This window comes from Frieseomelitta varia, unplaced genomic scaffold (genome assembly GCF_011392965.1).
Source record: "Frieseomelitta varia isolate USP_RPSP 00005682 unplaced genomic scaffold, Fvar_1.2 scaffold_338, whole genome shotgun sequence".
Classification (NCBI taxonomy): domain Eukaryota; kingdom Metazoa; phylum Arthropoda; class Insecta; order Hymenoptera; family Apidae; genus Frieseomelitta; species Frieseomelitta varia.
In genome coordinates this window covers 1-18,297 of record NW_025110077.1, presented here as the reverse complement: position 1 = coordinate 18,297, position 18,297 = coordinate 1, and the positions used below count along the sequence as shown (strand labels likewise).

The 18,297-nt window shown below is 34.0% G+C and overlaps 2 protein-coding genes and 2 long non-coding RNA genes across 5 annotated transcripts; 3 read left to right on the top strand and 1 right to left on the bottom strand.

The window, feature by feature from the left end:
• The first annotated feature begins 651 nt into the window (after window positions 1–651).
• LOC122530314 (growth hormone-inducible transmembrane protein-like) lies at window positions 652–2,681 on the top strand. 2 transcript variants are annotated; one of them, XM_043657151.1, is made up of 5 exons: window positions 652–803; window positions 996–1,213; window positions 1,497–1,608; window positions 1,691–2,308; window positions 2,384–2,681. In XM_043657151.1, exons 2-5 carry the CDS (start codon window positions 1,012–1,014, stop codon window positions 2,469–2,471), a joined length of 1,020 nt encoding a protein of 339 aa, XP_043513086.1. In that variant the 5' UTR covers window positions 652–803; window positions 996–1,011; the 3' UTR covers window positions 2,472–2,681. The 2 variants fall into 2 exon arrangements, with proteins under 2 accessions (XP_043513086.1, XP_043513087.1); XM_043657152.1 differs by having other exon boundaries at window positions 715–924.
• A 52-nt stretch (window positions 2,682–2,733) lies between these two features.
• Window positions 2,734–13,861, bottom strand: LOC122530313 (TBC1 domain family member 25). The gene is made up of 9 exons (XM_043657150.1): window positions 13,727–13,861; window positions 7,971–8,080; window positions 7,192–7,287; window positions 6,948–7,107; window positions 5,714–6,371; window positions 5,086–5,479; window positions 4,709–5,014; window positions 4,163–4,579; window positions 2,734–4,083 (listed from the first exon to the last, which is right to left on the bottom strand). The coding sequence occupies exons 1-9, from the start codon at window positions 13,766–13,768 to the stop codon at window positions 3,663–3,665; spliced, it is 2,604 nt and encodes an 867-aa protein (XP_043513085.1). The 5' UTR covers window positions 13,769–13,861; the 3' UTR covers window positions 2,734–3,662.
• On the top strand, window positions 13,778–14,060 carry LOC122530315. The gene is made up of 2 exons (XR_006306969.1): window positions 13,778–13,904; window positions 13,987–14,060. It is a non-coding gene; the product is annotated as an uncharacterized LOC122530315 (long non-coding RNA).
• Window positions 14,061–16,127: 2,067 nt separating this feature from the next.
• Window positions 16,128–17,570, top strand: LOC122530316. The gene is made up of 3 exons (XR_006306970.1): window positions 16,128–16,518; window positions 17,285–17,301; window positions 17,336–17,570. It is a non-coding gene; the product is annotated as an uncharacterized LOC122530316 (long non-coding RNA).
• The last annotated feature ends 727 nt before the right edge of the window (window positions 17,571–18,297 follow it).

Below are 18,297 nucleotides of genomic sequence, written 5' to 3'. Positions count from 1 at the left end.
GTATAGTCTATGGAATAAGTCAATTCAGTGACTGTATACAAATGCATGTGGTTTTAATGCGAAAGGAAATTAAATCAGAAAAGTAATAAATCAGTTAATAAAAAGAAACGACACTTTCATAAAATTATTTGTATTTATTAATAGTTACTCGTTGTCTTAATTTTCCCAACTTGTACTTGGCATTAAATTGACACACTAAAAGTGTAGTAAAGAATTAATAATACCTGCAATAAAAAAATATGTAAATAGTAATCTGCAGATTCTCTTATTAACAGTAAATAGATTTCTATTCAATAAGTAAGCGTATAACTTAATGTTTGAGATACAGATACTGTATTTTGTATCATTTCATGATCGTTTATAGATTTTAAAAGAGAAATATCTCAGGTCGACACAAAAAACAGATGAGAGTTAAATAAATTCAGGATTTAAAATTTAGGATTTTAAATGTTGAAATTCAGATAAATGCTCACTTATTTAATCTTTCATAAAATGTTGATTTGTTTCTAGTCCAATGTAGCAACTAAACCTAACCTAAACTGATTGCTCAAATTTTTTTATTCGTTTGTTTTATTTAATTATTTTATTCGCTTCCATTTGTCAAAAACGAAATTCAGCCTCGAAACTGGTTTAGTCTGTCTAAAAACTGATTTAAATATCACTGAAGATGGCATCCTAGTCGCGCACATCTTTTCACAGTGTTTACTATCTGTATGCAATACGATTATTTCAGGCATACATCGTAGAAATTGCTAGCAGTTCGATATATTGATTTTTCACGAACAATTGCTGCTTACTACGTCGTGAGTAATCGCAAGAAATTTTTGCAAAAAATCTATTAATATAGAATTTTAAACACGTACATCCTGTTAGATATGTGAAAATTATCCAAGATTTAGTAATAATATAGTTTGTTGGAAAATCGTGTGTGAATACTTCTCATGTAACGTACGATTGTCATCGATGTTTTTATTAATAGACGTTTCATTTTTTAGAGAATAACATGCAAAAATGATGCTCGCTAGAGTATGTCGGAGTACTGTTACGCCAAATTTGGTCAGTCTACTGAAGACTCCAGTTAGTTCAAAATCGTTTATTCCGAGAATTCAAACTACCAGATTATTCGCTAATGATGGACGCGGTACATTTACAAGATCTGCTCGTAGGTCAGCTACAATATCGGAGCAGGCGATGGCTCCTGCAGGAGAAACTGGTGAGATTTCAATTTGCAAAAGTAACGTTGCAAAATGTTGCAAAAGTACGGAGGGAACCTGTGCAATGTGATGCAATCACACGCAATCGTGTGATTTAGGTTATTTCAAGTAAATTGCATCAAATTGTTTGTTGACTGTTGCTTCATCAATTGAAAGTAGAAATAAAATATAATTTTTAAATATTTCTTTTTCATTGTTCAACATGATATACACACTATACATAATATTGAAGCAAGTTAAAATATTTTAAAATTATTACTGAAAACATTTTTATGTCCGTAGCATTCACTATCGGAAAAGGAGTTGTCGCTGGTAGTGCTGTGCTAGGAATAGGTTCACTGTGCTATTATGGTTTGGGTTTGTCACCATCTATGGGAGCCATAGATTACGCGAAGTATTTTCTTTGAACAGAAATATCATTAATCGTAAAATAATAAGAGGAAACATAATGAAATAAATGCCTACCTTCTTCGTAGGTTATGGCCCCAATATGTAAAGGATAGAATTAGGAATACGTACATGTATTTTGGCGCATCTATAGCAAGCAGTGCTGTAGCTGCAGCACTATGTTTACGTTCACCAACTATGATGAACTTGGTAATGCGTCAAGGATGGGTCGCTATGTTGGTAACATTGGCATCTGTTTGGGGTAGTGGAATATTACTGCAGGTTCTTCCATACCAAGAAGGTTTTGGAACGAAACAAATAGCATGGTTGATTCATACTGGTACTGTAGGTGCATTTCTCGCACCTCTGTACATACTCGGAGGACCTCTGGTACTTAGAGCTGCGTGGTATACCACTGGTGTAGTTGGTGGTTTATCAATGGTTGCCGTCTGTGCCCCAAATGAAAAATTTTTGAAAATGGGAGGCCCATTAGCCATTGGTTTGGGATTTGTGTTTGCAAGTAGCGTTGGATCAATGTTTTTGCCACCTACAACAGCTCTTGGAGCTGGTTTATATTCAATATCTCTATATGGTGGTCTGGTGTTATTCTCCATGCTTCTTTTGCACGATACGCAAAGAGTTATCAGACAAGCAGAAACGTATCCAATGAACGACCATCTCATGAGGCCGTACGATCCAATTAATAAGTAAGTAATTTGATGAAATGAAACGTTTGATAAATGCACGTGCAAGTTTGTACATATTTGTGCTTTTTATTTCAGCGCGATTGCTATTTATATGGATGTAGTAAACATCTTTGTACGAATTCTCACGATAATAGCAGGTGGAGGAAATAGGAGACAAAAGTAAAAGAATGGTAAATATCTGATCTCCTGGTAGCATATACAAAAATTATGGAGTTTTACTTTCATACTACGTTTAAAAAATGTAATTTAGTATTAAATTTAAAATTATATTGTGATAAATAAGCTTTTACATGCATATATTTTCTGTTGTATTATAAAATTATATGTAAATTATTAGCTTGTTTAAAATAAAATATAAAATGTAAAAAGTAAATTTCTCTCGTAACCTAACCCAAACCCTACAAAGAATGTTTATACTTAAACGATTAGCGGTAAAATTAAATGTAGTTTATTGTCGTTTCTCAAACATATTGTTTGAGAACAAAGTAAGATACAGCTACTAAATTAACAGGTAATGGGTATTTTACAAAGTTCAGCCAATCACTTAATTTTAAATCGAGATACGGTGAAAGGGTTTGTCAATGCGGTGCAATTGGTATTGTGCATAGTGTCGGAGAATGGTTAAATCGCAGGTTAAATAGATTGAATCGTCGTGCCATTCTCGTCACAATTACGTTTTAAAATCCGTTGTAACATCAAAGACACGTTCCACCATGTTTCCGTTTAGTTTCGTAAACTATGCGAAATACGAGTTATTTTCAATTGCTATCACACTGCAATTAATGATAATTACAATTGTATTCGTTTACACGCGTATTCGTATTGTATTTAATTAGACGTGATTACCAGGAAGGTTCACCCTTTCAAGCTAAAATGATCTTTTTCTAGGAAAATAAATTTTTATTAATAAAAAAGTAACTCATCGATAGGCAGTAAGAGTAGATAAATGCAAATAAACAATATAAAAATCATCGTATCTTGAAATATATCTTCGTCAAACGGCGAAAATAAGATTCAAATTGAACATACACATACAACGTTCGATCAAAACGTTTAAAAGAATACACGAGGATTGTTACTTGATTTTTTACGCATGATTAAAGCAGCACCTTGAGATTATTTAAATTTCTTATTGCCTAGTTTATCACTGATACGTATTTCATCTGATATTTTGTTTCATTTACAGAATTGTTTTGGTTCGCCTTCTAGATTTAAAAAACATATTTTGAACTTGTTTCTTTTTTTTTTTTTGTGATTTGTCTCAAGCGGCACGATATATTTTAAAATTGTCCATTTCGTTATTATTCCGCGTGATATATGATGTCGGTAAGTACAACGTTCAAGCATTACGAGGTTACACATTTACAGAATCTGACTTTGCAGCTAACGACGACGAAGAATGCCTTCTGAGATAACCAGCGAACAGTTGCCTCGCTTGATTGAGCACTCGAACGACGTTGTGTCGGCGAACCATTTTATCGAAATGCATTGCCATTTCATTGTAATCCATTTGATTGCGGATAACAAAGTCTCTGTGCTGCAGTAACAGGGTAATGCACAGGAACATGAGAAACGGATTACCACCGCCAAATTCGTGAGGCGGAGGTAGAGAACTTTCCCCCAACTGATCTTCGCAAGTTCCCGCTGGAATGAGATTCGTAAGTTCCGTAGCTTCTTCGCAGTGTTCTTGCACCGACTGTTTTATTGGACTCTCTTGCACCGTTGTACTTTGGTGCCAGCTCTCCGCCTCCTCGCTATCCGAAGCAGATTCGGACCTACGTACGTAATTTTCAAAGTGTTTCAAAGTATGCTAAAATACTTTGTTAACATTAATGGTAAAAGTCGGTTTTATACCTTGTAGTACGTTTGAGTAATCTAATCGGAGTGACAGATTTAACGCCATTTTGGTCTTCCAATATCTCGCCGTCGTACTCGAGCTCCGCTTGCTCGTCAGGAGTAGCTGGGTGGTTCTTTTGCTGCAACGTGTGTAGGGGATTCTCCCATACAAACACATCGGCAGCTGGACTACACCTTGCCAACTCTGTATCTGTTTCGCTATCGACCAAGTCGCTCTCTCTTTTGGAAAGAACGCAATCGCATTGTTGATCACTTGGCGGCGACGGTCCGAAAACTTGCCGATCGAGCGATTCAAGTTCCAGTCTTAATTCTCTAGTCATTGAAGTAGTCATTGGAAAGAAATCCGTTGGATCGTCCGGAGAACTTGGCTCGTCTCTCAGAACTCTAATTACACCACTTTCGCTGGAAACACGCCTAAAATAAAATAATACATTTTTTAGTTGTGAAAAATTATTTTTACCTAATGTTTATTTGAGGAGAAGGCTAAGATAAGAAAAACTAAATGATAGTATTTTTACTGTTTGAAAATATATCGTTTTTCACCTCAACTCTGGCTCGGCATCGCTTGGCGTTACTTTGCTACGATTCAGGCTCGTAAAGTTCAAAAATTCGTTCAAATTTTTCACTACTCGAGCGCATTTCTTCTCGCCATCGTTCTCGCTATTTCTAGTTTGATCTCTGCTAGGTAACGACAGTCTTTCTCTCAATTCCGACAAGTTTACGCGTTTCGATCTACCAGACAGAGAATCTGTACTTAGGCACTTTTCCGTAGATTCTGTGTTTCTCCGGTTTTTCGCTGTTGTTAAATCATTCTCTGGCTCAGAAAACGTCTCGTAAGGAGAGCTCGATCTGTAGACAGCGAGTTTCACTTTACATTATTATTTCTATCGCACTGCTTTCACCGATCTGCATAGAAGTACCTTTTTGAGTCACCGTTAGTTTCTGTAGAGTCTCTGTTTTGCAAAGATGGGTCCTCCATGTTTAGAGTTTTTCTTTTGCCAGCAGTAGCGATACTCGCGGAAGAACTTTGTCGCCTGATGGCGCAAACTTTCGTGTACGCGTTTTCACGAATATGTTTCACGTTTGGGCTCGGCGGCGGCGAAGGTGGAGGAAAAGGTACTTCGGCCAAATTTAACTCTCCGTTTGGCGGCGACGCCGGCAAGGCAGCCCACAAAACCTCGAGCATTCTCAGAGCGTCGTCCAAAGCAAATTCACGCTTCATTTCCAACAAAAGCCATCGGTAACAGAACAATAGATCATCCGCTTGATGGGATTTTAAGTAAGCGTAAAAGTCTGGGTCGTAATGTTGTAAACCTAAAAAAATGCAAATGAGGTTCATAACGATTGCTGCGTAAACGTAAATATAGTTTATACGGTCGCGATTCGAAAGAAGAACTGAACGCTGATCGATCAAAAGATTGTTTTCAATGTACGTACAAATATTTTTATACCTTGATCTTTTCACAGTCGTTTTCACAACTGTTTATGTATTACGTTACAACTTTTTTTTTTATATCTGACGTTTGATTCATACTCAGGTTTACGTACCTTCGGCTAAATGAGCAAATTTTGTAGTCATTGCGATTCCATCGAGCATAAAGTTATCTTTCAACCTTCTCATAAGAGCACACAAGCATATGTACGCTTGCGCCTCGTCTCGCATAGTGACCAACAAAGGCGAAGCCAGATCGCTCATACCTTGACAATAGCTGACACTCGGATGATTCAAGGCATACGTGGTTAAGATATTAAAAAGACTGGCCGTATTCTGATTATCGTCAGAACCACCGTAAAACTTGTGATGTCTGTCCGTTCTTAGAACGTCTTTCCGCACCATGCTCGTCACATATGCCAGATCCCCGACGTTCTGTCCCTTTTGCACCAAGATTTTCCATCTTTCTCGCAGATTTTGATACTCTTGCGACTTTTTCTTCATATAATCCATTCTCTCACGACCGGACATGCCTTCGGGATACACGTTCAAGATGTGTTTCCAAACCACTTTGCGCAGGCTAGGCTCGATTCCACCAAAGTATATGACAGCTCTTAGCTCTTTAGGATGTATTACTTGTCCAATGGGGTCCAAAAATCGTCGGAACTCTGCGTCCGTCAATGGCGGTCGTGGCGGTTGTGCGCTTTGCTGATGCGAGGAATCTTCGCTCAAATTGCCCAAAGCACGCTGAACCATGTTTAATGTTCTTTCCATCTGCAAAACACGATTACATCCCTGTTTCATGCTTCAAGCCACTTTTTGAAATTTTATGAATTACCAATAGTACCTTTACCTTCAAAGTGCTTCATAAAATAATTTTAAGAAAAAACTTCTCGCGTATTTATTCCTTTAGAAGCTTGTGCTTTGGTTTACATAATACATATTCTACGTATTTAAAATTAAAACTCTGTAAGATTGTGCAGATACCATAAAAACAATATAATACAAATAAAAGAGTATAAAATATCGAAGGAATTTTGTATTACCAGACGTAACAAGTATCACAGAGCTACATAATCAAATTATTATTTAAAGATAGAATGAATTACACACTATATTTGAAATACGCCTTTTTTGGAAACTAATTTGTTGCTTTTAACGTCTTCGTACATATCTATGTGTTTCAATTCTATCGCAAACGTTCCAACGTATACGTACACGCTTATTTCACTATACAAAATTCAAAGATAGCGCACACTGCGCGTGTGTACAAATCCGTTAGAAAGAAATTCGAAAAGAAGACGAGTAACCGCAAGTTGAGTCGTGAGGAAAAACGAATGAGATGCTCGCCTTATTCATTATGAGACCCAACTTGGGTGTCTTGTATGGAAACCCGGTTTCATGTCGAGTCGACACTTCCTGTGCATTCTGTTCCCAGTAACATTCGCAGTCGCCTGTCTCTCCGAACGGCTTCAGGTTAACTTGCAGGTATAGATACGGTTCAGAGGCGCTGCGAAACGAAATATGTGCGTTATCGGTTAAACTGCGACACAAGTGTCTTATCGTTTCTCATTTTTAGATACGAAAAGTTTACCTAATAAACGCCGCGTCCAAGTCCCAGTCAGAAAGCAAGAATAGATACGTTTCTGACCCATAGTCATCTATTGCTCGGTAAGAAACAGTGAATTCTCTGAAAATATTCAAGACGATAAAACAATTTTTCTTTAACGATTTCAAATCACTTTTTTGGGGGGGTTGGGGGAGAAAAATTAATATTTTTCATTCATTTGCGTTCAATAGCAAGTATCAAAATTCATAAGTTTTTTTATTAAATAAAGATAGTAAAACAAAGAATATAAATTTTTTACAATTTTATTACACTTGATAAATAAATTTTTATTATACTTATACTTTCGATATAATAAAATACTATTTTATTTTCCTTTGAAATAATATAATACTATAATAAATAAAACCTTGCCGCAAAAGTAATAAAGGTATTGCTGGATTTATAACAGACTTGTCACTTAATGGAATGTTAATTTCCAAATAAAATCCAGAAGATTTCGAGATACTAAAATTATATTTAACTTGTAAGATTTTATATTCACATTACATTATTTATTTTTTAATGTTTCTGTATACAGCACATTTATATCATATCGTTAACATCTGATATCACATTTTATTTTTAGTTTCTGGTTTTCACAACTGATGAGGAGAAAAACTCAAACCGTTTTGGAAGCAGTTTCATTTCTCTAATCTAACGGGTGCCCAAACTGAATATGTACATATGTACATACTTTGGTCAGCCAAAGGTACCTTTTCTTTGCGATATAATACACTCGACGATTAATAGTAGTACGATCTCACCCTTTGATATCGAAAGCTTTGATGAGTATACTTTGAAGCACTTCGATGGATGTTATCTGCGGATCCACGCTGAACTTCCGATATTCCGGCTGGTGTCTGGTTTCGCATTTCTAAACATAAATACATCGAACAATTCATCAATTTTCCTCCACGTCATAAAACATGTTTGTGTTTCTGGAATACAATTGTTTTCAACAGAATTAAAGAATTGCGTGATGGCAAAATTTGGGAAACTTGATTTTATCGAGATGTAGAAAAATATATTAATTGATAATTAAAATAAAATATATTAATAGATAATTGTATATTATTTAACGTTAATGTTTAAATTAATTTGAATTCTTAATTATATATTTAACAAAGGAGCTAATTTTGTGTCACTTTATTTGAAAATTCTCTGTATCTTTTCGCTAAAAGTATTATTGAAGATAAACTATTAATAGATAAACTGTTTGCCAATATATGCTTACATGGTTATAATTTCAAGAAATTGCACTAATTTAAGAAGAACATTGGTAAATTATTGTTTACCAAACGAACGACCTCGTCGATTTTGATAAATTTTTAAATATGCTAATAATTGGGAACAATTCTCGACAACATTTTTCCTACAAATGAATATATATATTTTCTGTTGCATGCTATTTTCTCATTTAAAAAAAAATAAATACAAAATAGATATATATAATGTACTTAATACATTAGAAAATAAAGACATAATGTACACGACATAAATGTAAGAGATGATGAAGAAAATTCAATTTAATTTGTCGTTTTATTCAACTACTTGCGCCGACAACTGATTGCGGACCATAACGAGTGGCCGAACCGTATACATATACGTCGCTTTCTTTTTGAACTCGTCGGTATATCACTGGATAGAAATTATTGACAAGTGATAAATTTATTATTTGTTTTGTGTTATGCTTAAAACTGAGGAAATATTGCAATTTTGAGACAAAATATTCTTGACGGTTTTAAGTACTTTTCTATCGCATGGTATTTTCACAAAAATGAAAATGTTGGATCGTCAATTCCTAGAGAATATTGTTTACTTTTGAACTTTTTTTACCTTTTTGTTGCAACTAATCCTGGAATCATGCACACCGATAGGCAATATAAAAAAAAGTTATGTAAAAGGATGCCATTAAAAAGTTAAATAAGAGCACTCTTTTTTTCTGTTTTAATGTTGCTTTCTGTAATTCATAGTGTGTTAAAATAAACCACAAAAGATCATGTCAATCAAATATGTACTTTTTTTTTTACTAGCCCACCAAAGTATTCGTAATTTTTAGGCCCGCCCTGTCCCCTTAAAAAATCGAACTTGAATTTGCAGATCACAATTTTTTCTTTTTATTTCAGCGATATTCACGTATAGATTTACAAGGAACAAAAGTCTTAAAGTAGCAAAATGTTGTGCTTTCTTCAATTTCTTTCGATTTTCTTTTTCACGAAAATATTGGAAATTTTTCACCAAGCGTACAAGCTGAGTTTTATAAAGGTCTAAATAATTTTGTAGTTGAGCAAGAATCCCAGAAATAAATTACACAATCAAGTTACATAATCTTGATGTCAAAATATTCAGAAAATACGTAATTGAAATAAATAAACTATGAAAGCTCAGGAAAATCTGGATGCAAGATTGTGTTATATACACGTATGTATATTATATCTCTTTTACGTAAGCAAACAGTTTATAACAGATATTTCACGCAATCGCGTACAGTTCACTTCTTGCACTATGAAAAACGATCAGCATTAATTATGCTTGAAGATAATAGAGTTTTAATGGATTCTTACATTATGTTGGACAACAAACATAATTTTGATTGGTGATTCGTTTGTCAATAATTAAATTCAATTGACTCAAAACTAACAAAACATCATTGAGTTTGAATTCAAAATTCTAGGTCGTACTCTGTGACGAAGGGTCATCGTTATCCTCTACTAAACACCCAATATAATATATATAGAGTGGTCACTACATATTGCCATCTATGTTTCAAAATGTTTCAGATGAAGTTGAATGGTTTCGAGAGGGGCACATTTTAATGATACTTGTTTTCTTGTAGGTGGACGTATAGAGGACATATGAAGGTTATTAACGTTTGTTTAAATGGAATCATATATTTTTTATTGCACCAGTTGATGCACCTTGATATTCTTTACAAGTGTTAACCTATTTATGTTAAAAAAAATCATTAGTTTCGAAGATATTTTAATTTTAATGTTGTTAGGAAATCGTGACTCTCTCGTCGATATCAAGGTGCATCAAATAAAAAATATATGATTCCATTTGAAAAAACGTTAATGACCTTCGTATGTCCTCTACACGTCCACCTACAAGAAAACTAGTATCATCAAAATGTGCCCCTCTCGAAACCATTCAACTTCATCTGAAACATTTTTCGTTACGCGTAATAATAATGACGTAAATCTAGATGGCAATACGTGGTGACCCACCCTGTATATATAGCACATAGGATTGCTCGCGATTAACGTGTAATTATTTTTTTTTTACTTCTGATTAATCAATTCTTGATTTTGGTTCTGAATTGGCTTGCAATTTGTTCAGCGGCATGTGTTTCCAGTTTTCAGTTTCAATTATGATTCATAATTTACATTATAATTTAAGAAAAACATGACAAACGCGATATGAAAAAATCGAGTGAAATTTATTATGTTATTATACTTGTTTGAGTTTCAAACAGTTGTATTTCAAGGAAATTTATTGTGCAATTGTACAAGTCAAATATTTAAATAATAATAATATAATATATATTTCAAATATATATTTCAAATATTTAAATAATAATAATATAATAATAATATAATGTACAAGTGCAATTGTATTGCAAAAAAAAAACTTGACAGTTGGATTACTGAAAAGTAACAAGTAATAGTTAAAGTAATTAATTAATCAAAAATAAAAAAAAAGGGATGAGAAGGTGACCATAAGAAGGTGAAACAACATTGGAAGGATTTCTACGTCTAAGATTAGAATTAGGTTCAGGTTTTTAGTTGGCAGTTAAACGGTTAGCAGCAGTTACAACAGTTGTTACGTAAACGATCTTCTAATTATAGTGATCGTTTTGACTTTTGTCGAACGCGTTGGATTAATTCTCTGGACGGGCAAAGAGATACAAGTGAGAATTGTTAATTTTGAAGAAAAGTATAGGATCCGAAATTTTGAGACGATGGAGGATCATAATGCAAAATTTTGGGTATTTATTAATTTCTGAGATATTAATAAAAAAATTTTCGATACGATTGAATTCGGTGTAGACATACACTACCACGATAGCATTCTTACTAAAGAGTGTAACTTGTCAGGTAACTGTCGGTTTCAATATATATAGGGTGTCCTAAAATCGTTTATTGTAACTTCGACATTCATATTTCATGAATTCAAAGAATAATATATGGTGGGAAATTTAAATGACAGATTTTATTATTTATTTAAACACGCGTATTGTTTATCTTAATAACCGAAATACCACCTTATTATCAATATATGAATCAATTTGTTAAATAACATTCTAAATGAGAAAAAATGTACAACACAAACGTACACTCAACTCCTACTTTTTTACTGAGCAATGCAAACAAATTTAAAAACGATAATTTTAGTTTCGAAATTTAATCACACTAATAGTATTTGTAAAAAGGACACCCTGTAGATATTGAGACCGATATTGGCTATCTTTTATTAATATTTATTATATTTTTATATTACTATATTTTTTATTAATATTTATAATATTCTTTATTAATATTTTGAAAATTAACAAATATCAGAAAGAAAAATTCTATATTTGGAGTAATCCCACTCTCCTCCCCTACTATCTATAAAGTTTCATATCGACCCGCCATCGAAGCCTTTCGGAACTATTTTTGATATTGAAGTTCAAGATGCGATGTAAAACCAAGAATTAAATTTTAGTCGGTAAAAGTTAAAATCACACATTTCGTATCGTTGTACTTCAAAATACGCACGTATCATGTTTTCGAAAATGATGATATGTGTTGCTTTGATTGAAATTGGACTTGCCCGTTCATCAGACGATTTTGAGGTTAATAGATAAATAGTGTTGGATTCCGTGTAGTCAACACGTTTACAATTTAGAAGAGTTTATTCCCTTACAGTCGTAGTCGTGTATGAAATAGGATGATATACAATGATTTAGAATGTCTTAGAATACGATGAATGTCTAATGCTCTTAACGATACAGAATGATTTAGAATGTTTTATGAGTTAGCGATATTGAATGAATCTATAATGATTTAGAATGTTTTCAGAGAGCGCGATATTGAATAAATCTATAATGATTTAGAATGTTTTAAGAGAGCGAGAGGGGAAATGTCTCTAAAGCATGTCCTTATATATATTGGGTTATCATCGTCAAGTGGAAGGGGAAGGAGCATAGATGACCAACTATTGGATCTTGCCCTTATGACTAATTATTCACAGTCCACTTTTATGTGGACTGTTGCTAGCTTATTGTCAGTATTTGCCTACATTCAATATTGTCCGGGTTGGTCATCCAAATAGTATGATCAAGTCGATTTGGTATGAGGTACAAAGTATAAAATATGTAAGATATGAAATATATATTATACAGTATGAAATATATTTCGAGCATTTCAACGAATTCGCACGTTATATCATCAATGTCTGCTAATAATTAGAGAATCATCTGCTATTAGCAGGTATCCTATTCTGATGACGTAACGTTCGAGATATTGAGAAATTCGAAATGCAGTTCACACATTATTATACAGTAACGTTTCTATATGGAACGTGTTTCAAGTTGAAAATTTTCTCACTTCATGTATCGAATTGTTATTGAATAAACAAGTGTGTACAAACAGATAAAATACGTAAAAATTTCAAAATTAATAAAATCCACTTTATACTACCAATATACACAGACTATTGACACATACTAACGTACTTATGTATGTACCTAGATCGATGTCTTTCACTTAATTTAATATACTGAGCCACTATATATGTATGTACGTGCTATCAGAAACGTGTTAGGAATTATTCGAGACACTTTTCAACCACTTTTACGGAAGAAAAATACGCTCAATGATGATGAATAAATCAGACATCTCGTGTTCTTAAATTTAGAATTCATCGTCGACGTTGGATGGAAGATGAAAACTCAAAGTTTCAAACGACATTAACAAATATCGAAACATTCCGCGTGAAGTCGTTTGCAGAATTTGAAACGCGTTACATCCGTTTCTAAGTGGAAGCAAAAAAGTGTCACAACTAGTATACATATTTTGGAACCAGTAAAGCGACGTGTCCTAATTATTTTTACAGAACCTTGGTTATTCCAAATAGCGGTACGCATCGCGACACGTGTTGCCGCGTTTTCTAACCGCGAGGAACTACACATCTAAAAAGATCATGCGCGTATATATATGTACATTTAAAGCTTTCTATAGTTAGTAACAGTTTGCAACTACCTAGAAAAGAGAGAGGTCAATGGTATTACTTTAAAACTTCAAAACCTCGTGTTTTCCGTCAAAAATGTATCATTCCGGATTTCAGTATTTCAGTAATAACGTTACCAATGTGTAGAAAAGAATGAATAGTAATTGCTATTCAGCAAAGATTTTTCTTAATAAATTTGTTTCAATATTACGTGTTTAGAAATTCGCTGAAATTTCATGCAAGGTCGGTGCAATGGTGAAACGTGCAAACCTTGTGAGTTGTATAATACATATGTAACAAACTGTACCTTCACTTTGACGCGCACGGCTTCTCTGGGACAGCCAAACATGTTTGACGTTGATGTGCAGGCGATGTTTCGTGCAGATAAAGAAGAACGCTCGGTAATTCAAAGCAGTTCCAGATCCATTAAGACGCGCATTATCTCGAGGTCGTTCTCGTCCCACTGAACTGAATGCGACATTCTTGTTGTGGGTGACTCAATTTGCATAGGTTAATTTGCTTCGCGCGATGTGCAGCAAGCCAACTTCAATCTTTCACTTCTCGCAGAGAGGTGCATGTTCGCGTCTTATCTCAAGGCACTGTGACTACCACACCACCGTGTTTCCCTACACAATAAGAAATGAAAGTTTCGAGCCACGCACCGACTGACACACTTGGCGCAAGAATTTACGATCGTTTGCGACGACGATGTGATCCGTTATTCCAGCGGTTATTGACGACAATACTTTTCAGGATGTTAGGTTTCGAAATCGTTTCGCGTGTTGCTCGAACTTCCAAGCGACTACAAAGATCCCTCGACAGACGTTTTCGTGCGACTTCCGTGACTCATGTTCGATCAGCCGAAATTGGACGTTTCTTCCCTCGAGAAAATCATTGATTCGATGTTGAGACAAACAGAGGGATAGTATTTCGAAACGTGACAGGTGGAGCAAAGATGCACAGAGGAATGTCAAAGAAAATTGACGTAACGTTCGCGCGAGAGGAAAGAGAGAAAGAGCAAGAATGAGAGAAGCAAGCAAACTGAAGTGAGCAGTACTTGACGGCAAGTTCAAGTTACTCTTTCGGCGTATCGATTAGTCTCGAACGTTTTCGAGTATCGCTGATAGATACTCGATCAATCTATTGTTGTTCAATGTATCGTTATCGAATTCTCTTCTTGAATTAGAACAGGTACTATATTTGTGTGATAAAAAGAGAACAAAATGGTAAATATAAATTATAAATTATGTACAATAAATACAATATTTACAACATAAAAGTATAAATTTTATGCATAATATGCAGTATATGAATGTAAGTTGTTGTATTTACATGAAATATAATTAAATATGAAACATAATACATAATCTATACAACAAAGACTTTATTAATTAATAATTAATATCAATATATTGTATTATGTATTATATTACTATATTACAATAAATTAAAGTTACATACAATACATACAATATAATTAAATACAATAAATATAAAATATACTTTATACAATGAAGAGTTAGTACAAAAGTTAATATATTAATATATTGTATCATTACCTTACAATAAATACATACGATAAAATTAAATTAAAATTAATTAATAAATATATACGATAAAATTAAATACAAAATACATTTATTTGCATTTAATTTTAAATTAAAATTAAATACAATATATGTAAAATAATTAAATTAAATGTATTCCAACAATAAATTGGAGTATTGTGGCGACGTATTTAAAAAAGCGAGTTTAACAGCAGCGACACTGATTTAAAATGAAGAAAGAGGAAAGTAAGATAGCAGAAAATATTTTACATTCTCAGTTGTTAATAATCAATTAAAGCAAACGGTTATAAGATCTTGTTATACATTGATATTAATAAATAGTTGTTGTTATAGTTTCTTGTTGAATCTCGTAATATATTTATTCAAAGGAATAAACTTCTATAGTTTTGTAAGAACGATAACTGGTAAATGATAAAGTCACCATACTACAAAAGGAAATTTCGTACTTTATTTCAGCGTGTACAAGATACAGAATATTACGACTGTGTTATATCTTTTTGGCGACCGTTACATATATCCCTGACGATTGTTTATAAATCTTCTAAGTGACTGTTAAAAGACTGGCTATTTTTCATGGTCTTTTGTCTTCGAATTTCATAAAGTTGGCGCCGTAAATATGTATAAAATGTATCTTTCGACGAGATAGTTGAGCAGGAATAGATGCCGCCTTCAGGTTTTTGACATAGTGGCGCCATCTATCGACAAGTTACAGGTACTAATTATTTTCGAAATTTTTATTTGCGCATTTTACGCTTCAAATTAGGTATAGAAAACAAGCTGGGGATCAAATTAACAGGATAAAATTACAAAAGTTTGCAGTTTAATTTTCTAAGCTACTTTTCTTCGCAAATGAAAATTTGTCTTGTATCACTGGATTGTGGCGGCGCGAGTATTTAAAAGCACGAGTTTGACAGCTGCGACGCTGATTTAAAATGAGGAATGAAGAAAATAAGAAAGCAGAGAATATTTTGCATTTTTAGTTGTTAGTAATCAATCAAAGCAAACGATCGTTATAGGATCTTGTTAAACATTAATATTAATAAATAGTTATTGTTACAGTTTCTTGTTAAATCTTGTAATACATTTATTTAAAGGAGTAAAATACATAACAAACACTAGCGCCACGATGTGGTAAACTGGAGGAACTAAACACTTTATACGCATATGAATTAACTTTAATTATTTACACCAATAATTTGCATTTATTGCGCGGAATGAACAAACTCACTCTTGTTCAAAAATACATATTTTCGTGCATTCAAAAATCTCAAACTCGTCAGATTAAGAATTTTCCGAGGAGAATGTACCCAAGCCAAACACTCGCTCTTACGCGACTATATAAACCGAGCAGTTTATAACCGACAAACACTCATTGTCAGTGCAACATATAAGGGAGCATCAATAGAGCAAGTTTAACAGTGCAAGAAATTGTTATAAGCACACGATAATACATATCCAAAGGTGACAGTATACGCGAGACCATACTTTGTTATGCATTTGGGAATATTTGGGAAATATTGTTCCAAGTTAGGTAAGTGTTACACAATAATTGTACAATCGCACATACAGTTGCAAATCATATAGTACACAATATATACAATCATACAATTCATACAAAAGCAAATCATATATGGCAACGATAAGTCGCCATTATAAGCAGCTCTTCATACAAAAGATACAAGTGTATCGACATTACACAATAATTGTGCTATAATTCGTAGCCCTACCAGCATTCTGGATCAAAGACACGTTTATTGAACTTTGAACGAAATGAGGAAAACGAAACTATTGATACAACGCGAAACGAATTCGCGTCTCCAAATTTCGCAGTCAATGTGCCAAATCAAGGTTCGAGCATTTAGAGGCAAGTAGTCTAGCGTTACTCCCAACACATTGGGATTCTCAGCATTCTTAAGGAATGCCGTGTTTTTATTCTACTTGGCCCGGGATTACGTACAAAGGAGACATAAGTAAGGAATTTTCATAGTTCAATCTCAAACTTAAGTCTTAATTTTAACGCGTATGTATGAGATTGAACTATGGAACTCTGTCTCCGAAACAACGGTCGCTTTAAAAATAAGTTCATCTGTCGCACAATCATGCAACTCATACAATTCTTACAATTCATACAATTCATACAGATCATACAGTTCATACTATTCATACAATTCATACAGTTCATACAATACATACAAGTGAAAGTCTTAGAATATTTCGCATTCACTCACAGCGTTTCATACTAACATACATACATATCTAACTCTTAAGTTACACAATAATTGTACAATAATTCGCAGCCCTACCAGCGCAATTTGTAGCAAAGACACGTTTATTAAACGAAATTAGAGAAACGAAACTATTGACACGCTTCAATATCGTGTAAAAGATATAACGTGAAATGAAACAGCGATTTGTCAGTGTGCCGAATCGGGGTTCGAGCATTTAGAGAGGCAAGTAGTTCAGCGCTACCCCCAACGGCACAGTGGGGTTCTTTGGAACCACTGGATCTGAATCATAAAGGACGCTAGACTATAAGAACCTATCTCCTTTCGGATGAGGCTGCAGTTCAACGACTTGATACACTGACAATGAAAGTTAAAAAATCTACTCTAGTGCAATGACAGTAACAATAGTAATAAAGAAAAAGATCGGAGAGAAGGGATCCCAAATTTCGTTCCAAGTTAAACAAACGTGTCTTTGTACAGAATGTACGCTCACAGTGAATTTACAAATATTAACTATCTTATAATTAACTAAAACTAAACTTAACGCACGCAACTTAAAGCTAAGGCGCACGCATCCCACAATGTCCCTGCGAGATCCTCCGTCGTCTATTGGTGGTCCGCTGGGGGCCCAATAGTTTACTTATCAACTAATTGTATCTACAGTTCAGTTTAGACCGTGAAATAAAGAAAGGAAAGAAATTTGCACGATCTAAACTGAACGGTAAGTTGCGTAGTTCTTAGCTTGATATCGTTTTACAAACATTAAAGTTTATCGTTTGACAATGTAGCTTTCTAACGTTTTACAAATTTTAATGTTTGTAAAACGATATCAATTACCAGGTCTCACCACGAGGAGGTGACTACGCACGAGACCCGCCCCGGTCCCTAATCCCAACCACCCTCCATTACTTGCAAACAACTCGGCATTCTTAAGGAATGCAGAGATTTTATTCTACTTGGCCCGGAGTTACGAACAAAGGAGACAGAAGTTCAATAGTTTAATCTCAAACTGAAGTCTAAATCTTAACTCTGAAGCGCATGTATGAGATTGAACTATGGAAATCTGTCTCCCGAACAACGCTCGC

Bases quoted from the DNA above. Each gene is read 5' to 3' on its own strand.
- LOC122530314 (XM_043657151.1), top strand. From the start codon at position 1,012: ATGATGCTCGCTAGAGTATGTCGGAGTACTGTTACGCCAAATTTGGTC. The intron at 1,214-1,496 runs GTGAGATTTCAA...TTATGTCCGTAG, and splicing joins GGCTCCTGCAGGAGAAACTG to CATTCACTATCGGAAAAGGA. The intron at 1,609-1,690 runs GTATTTTCTTTG...CCTTCTTCGTAG, and splicing joins GGAGCCATAGATTACGCGAA to GTTATGGCCCCAATATGTAA.
- LOC122530313 (XM_043657150.1), bottom strand. From the start codon at position 13,768: ATGTTTGGCTGTCCCAGAGAAGCCGTGCGCGTCAAAGTGAAG. The intron at 7,288-7,970 runs GTGAGATCGTAC...GAATATTTTCAG, and splicing joins AAAGCTTTCGATATCAAAGG to AGAATTCACTGTTTCTTACC. The intron at 4,580-4,708 runs GTGAAAAACGAT...ATTTTATTTTAG, and splicing joins GATGCCGAGCCAGAGTTGAG to GCGTGTTTCCAGCGAAAGTG.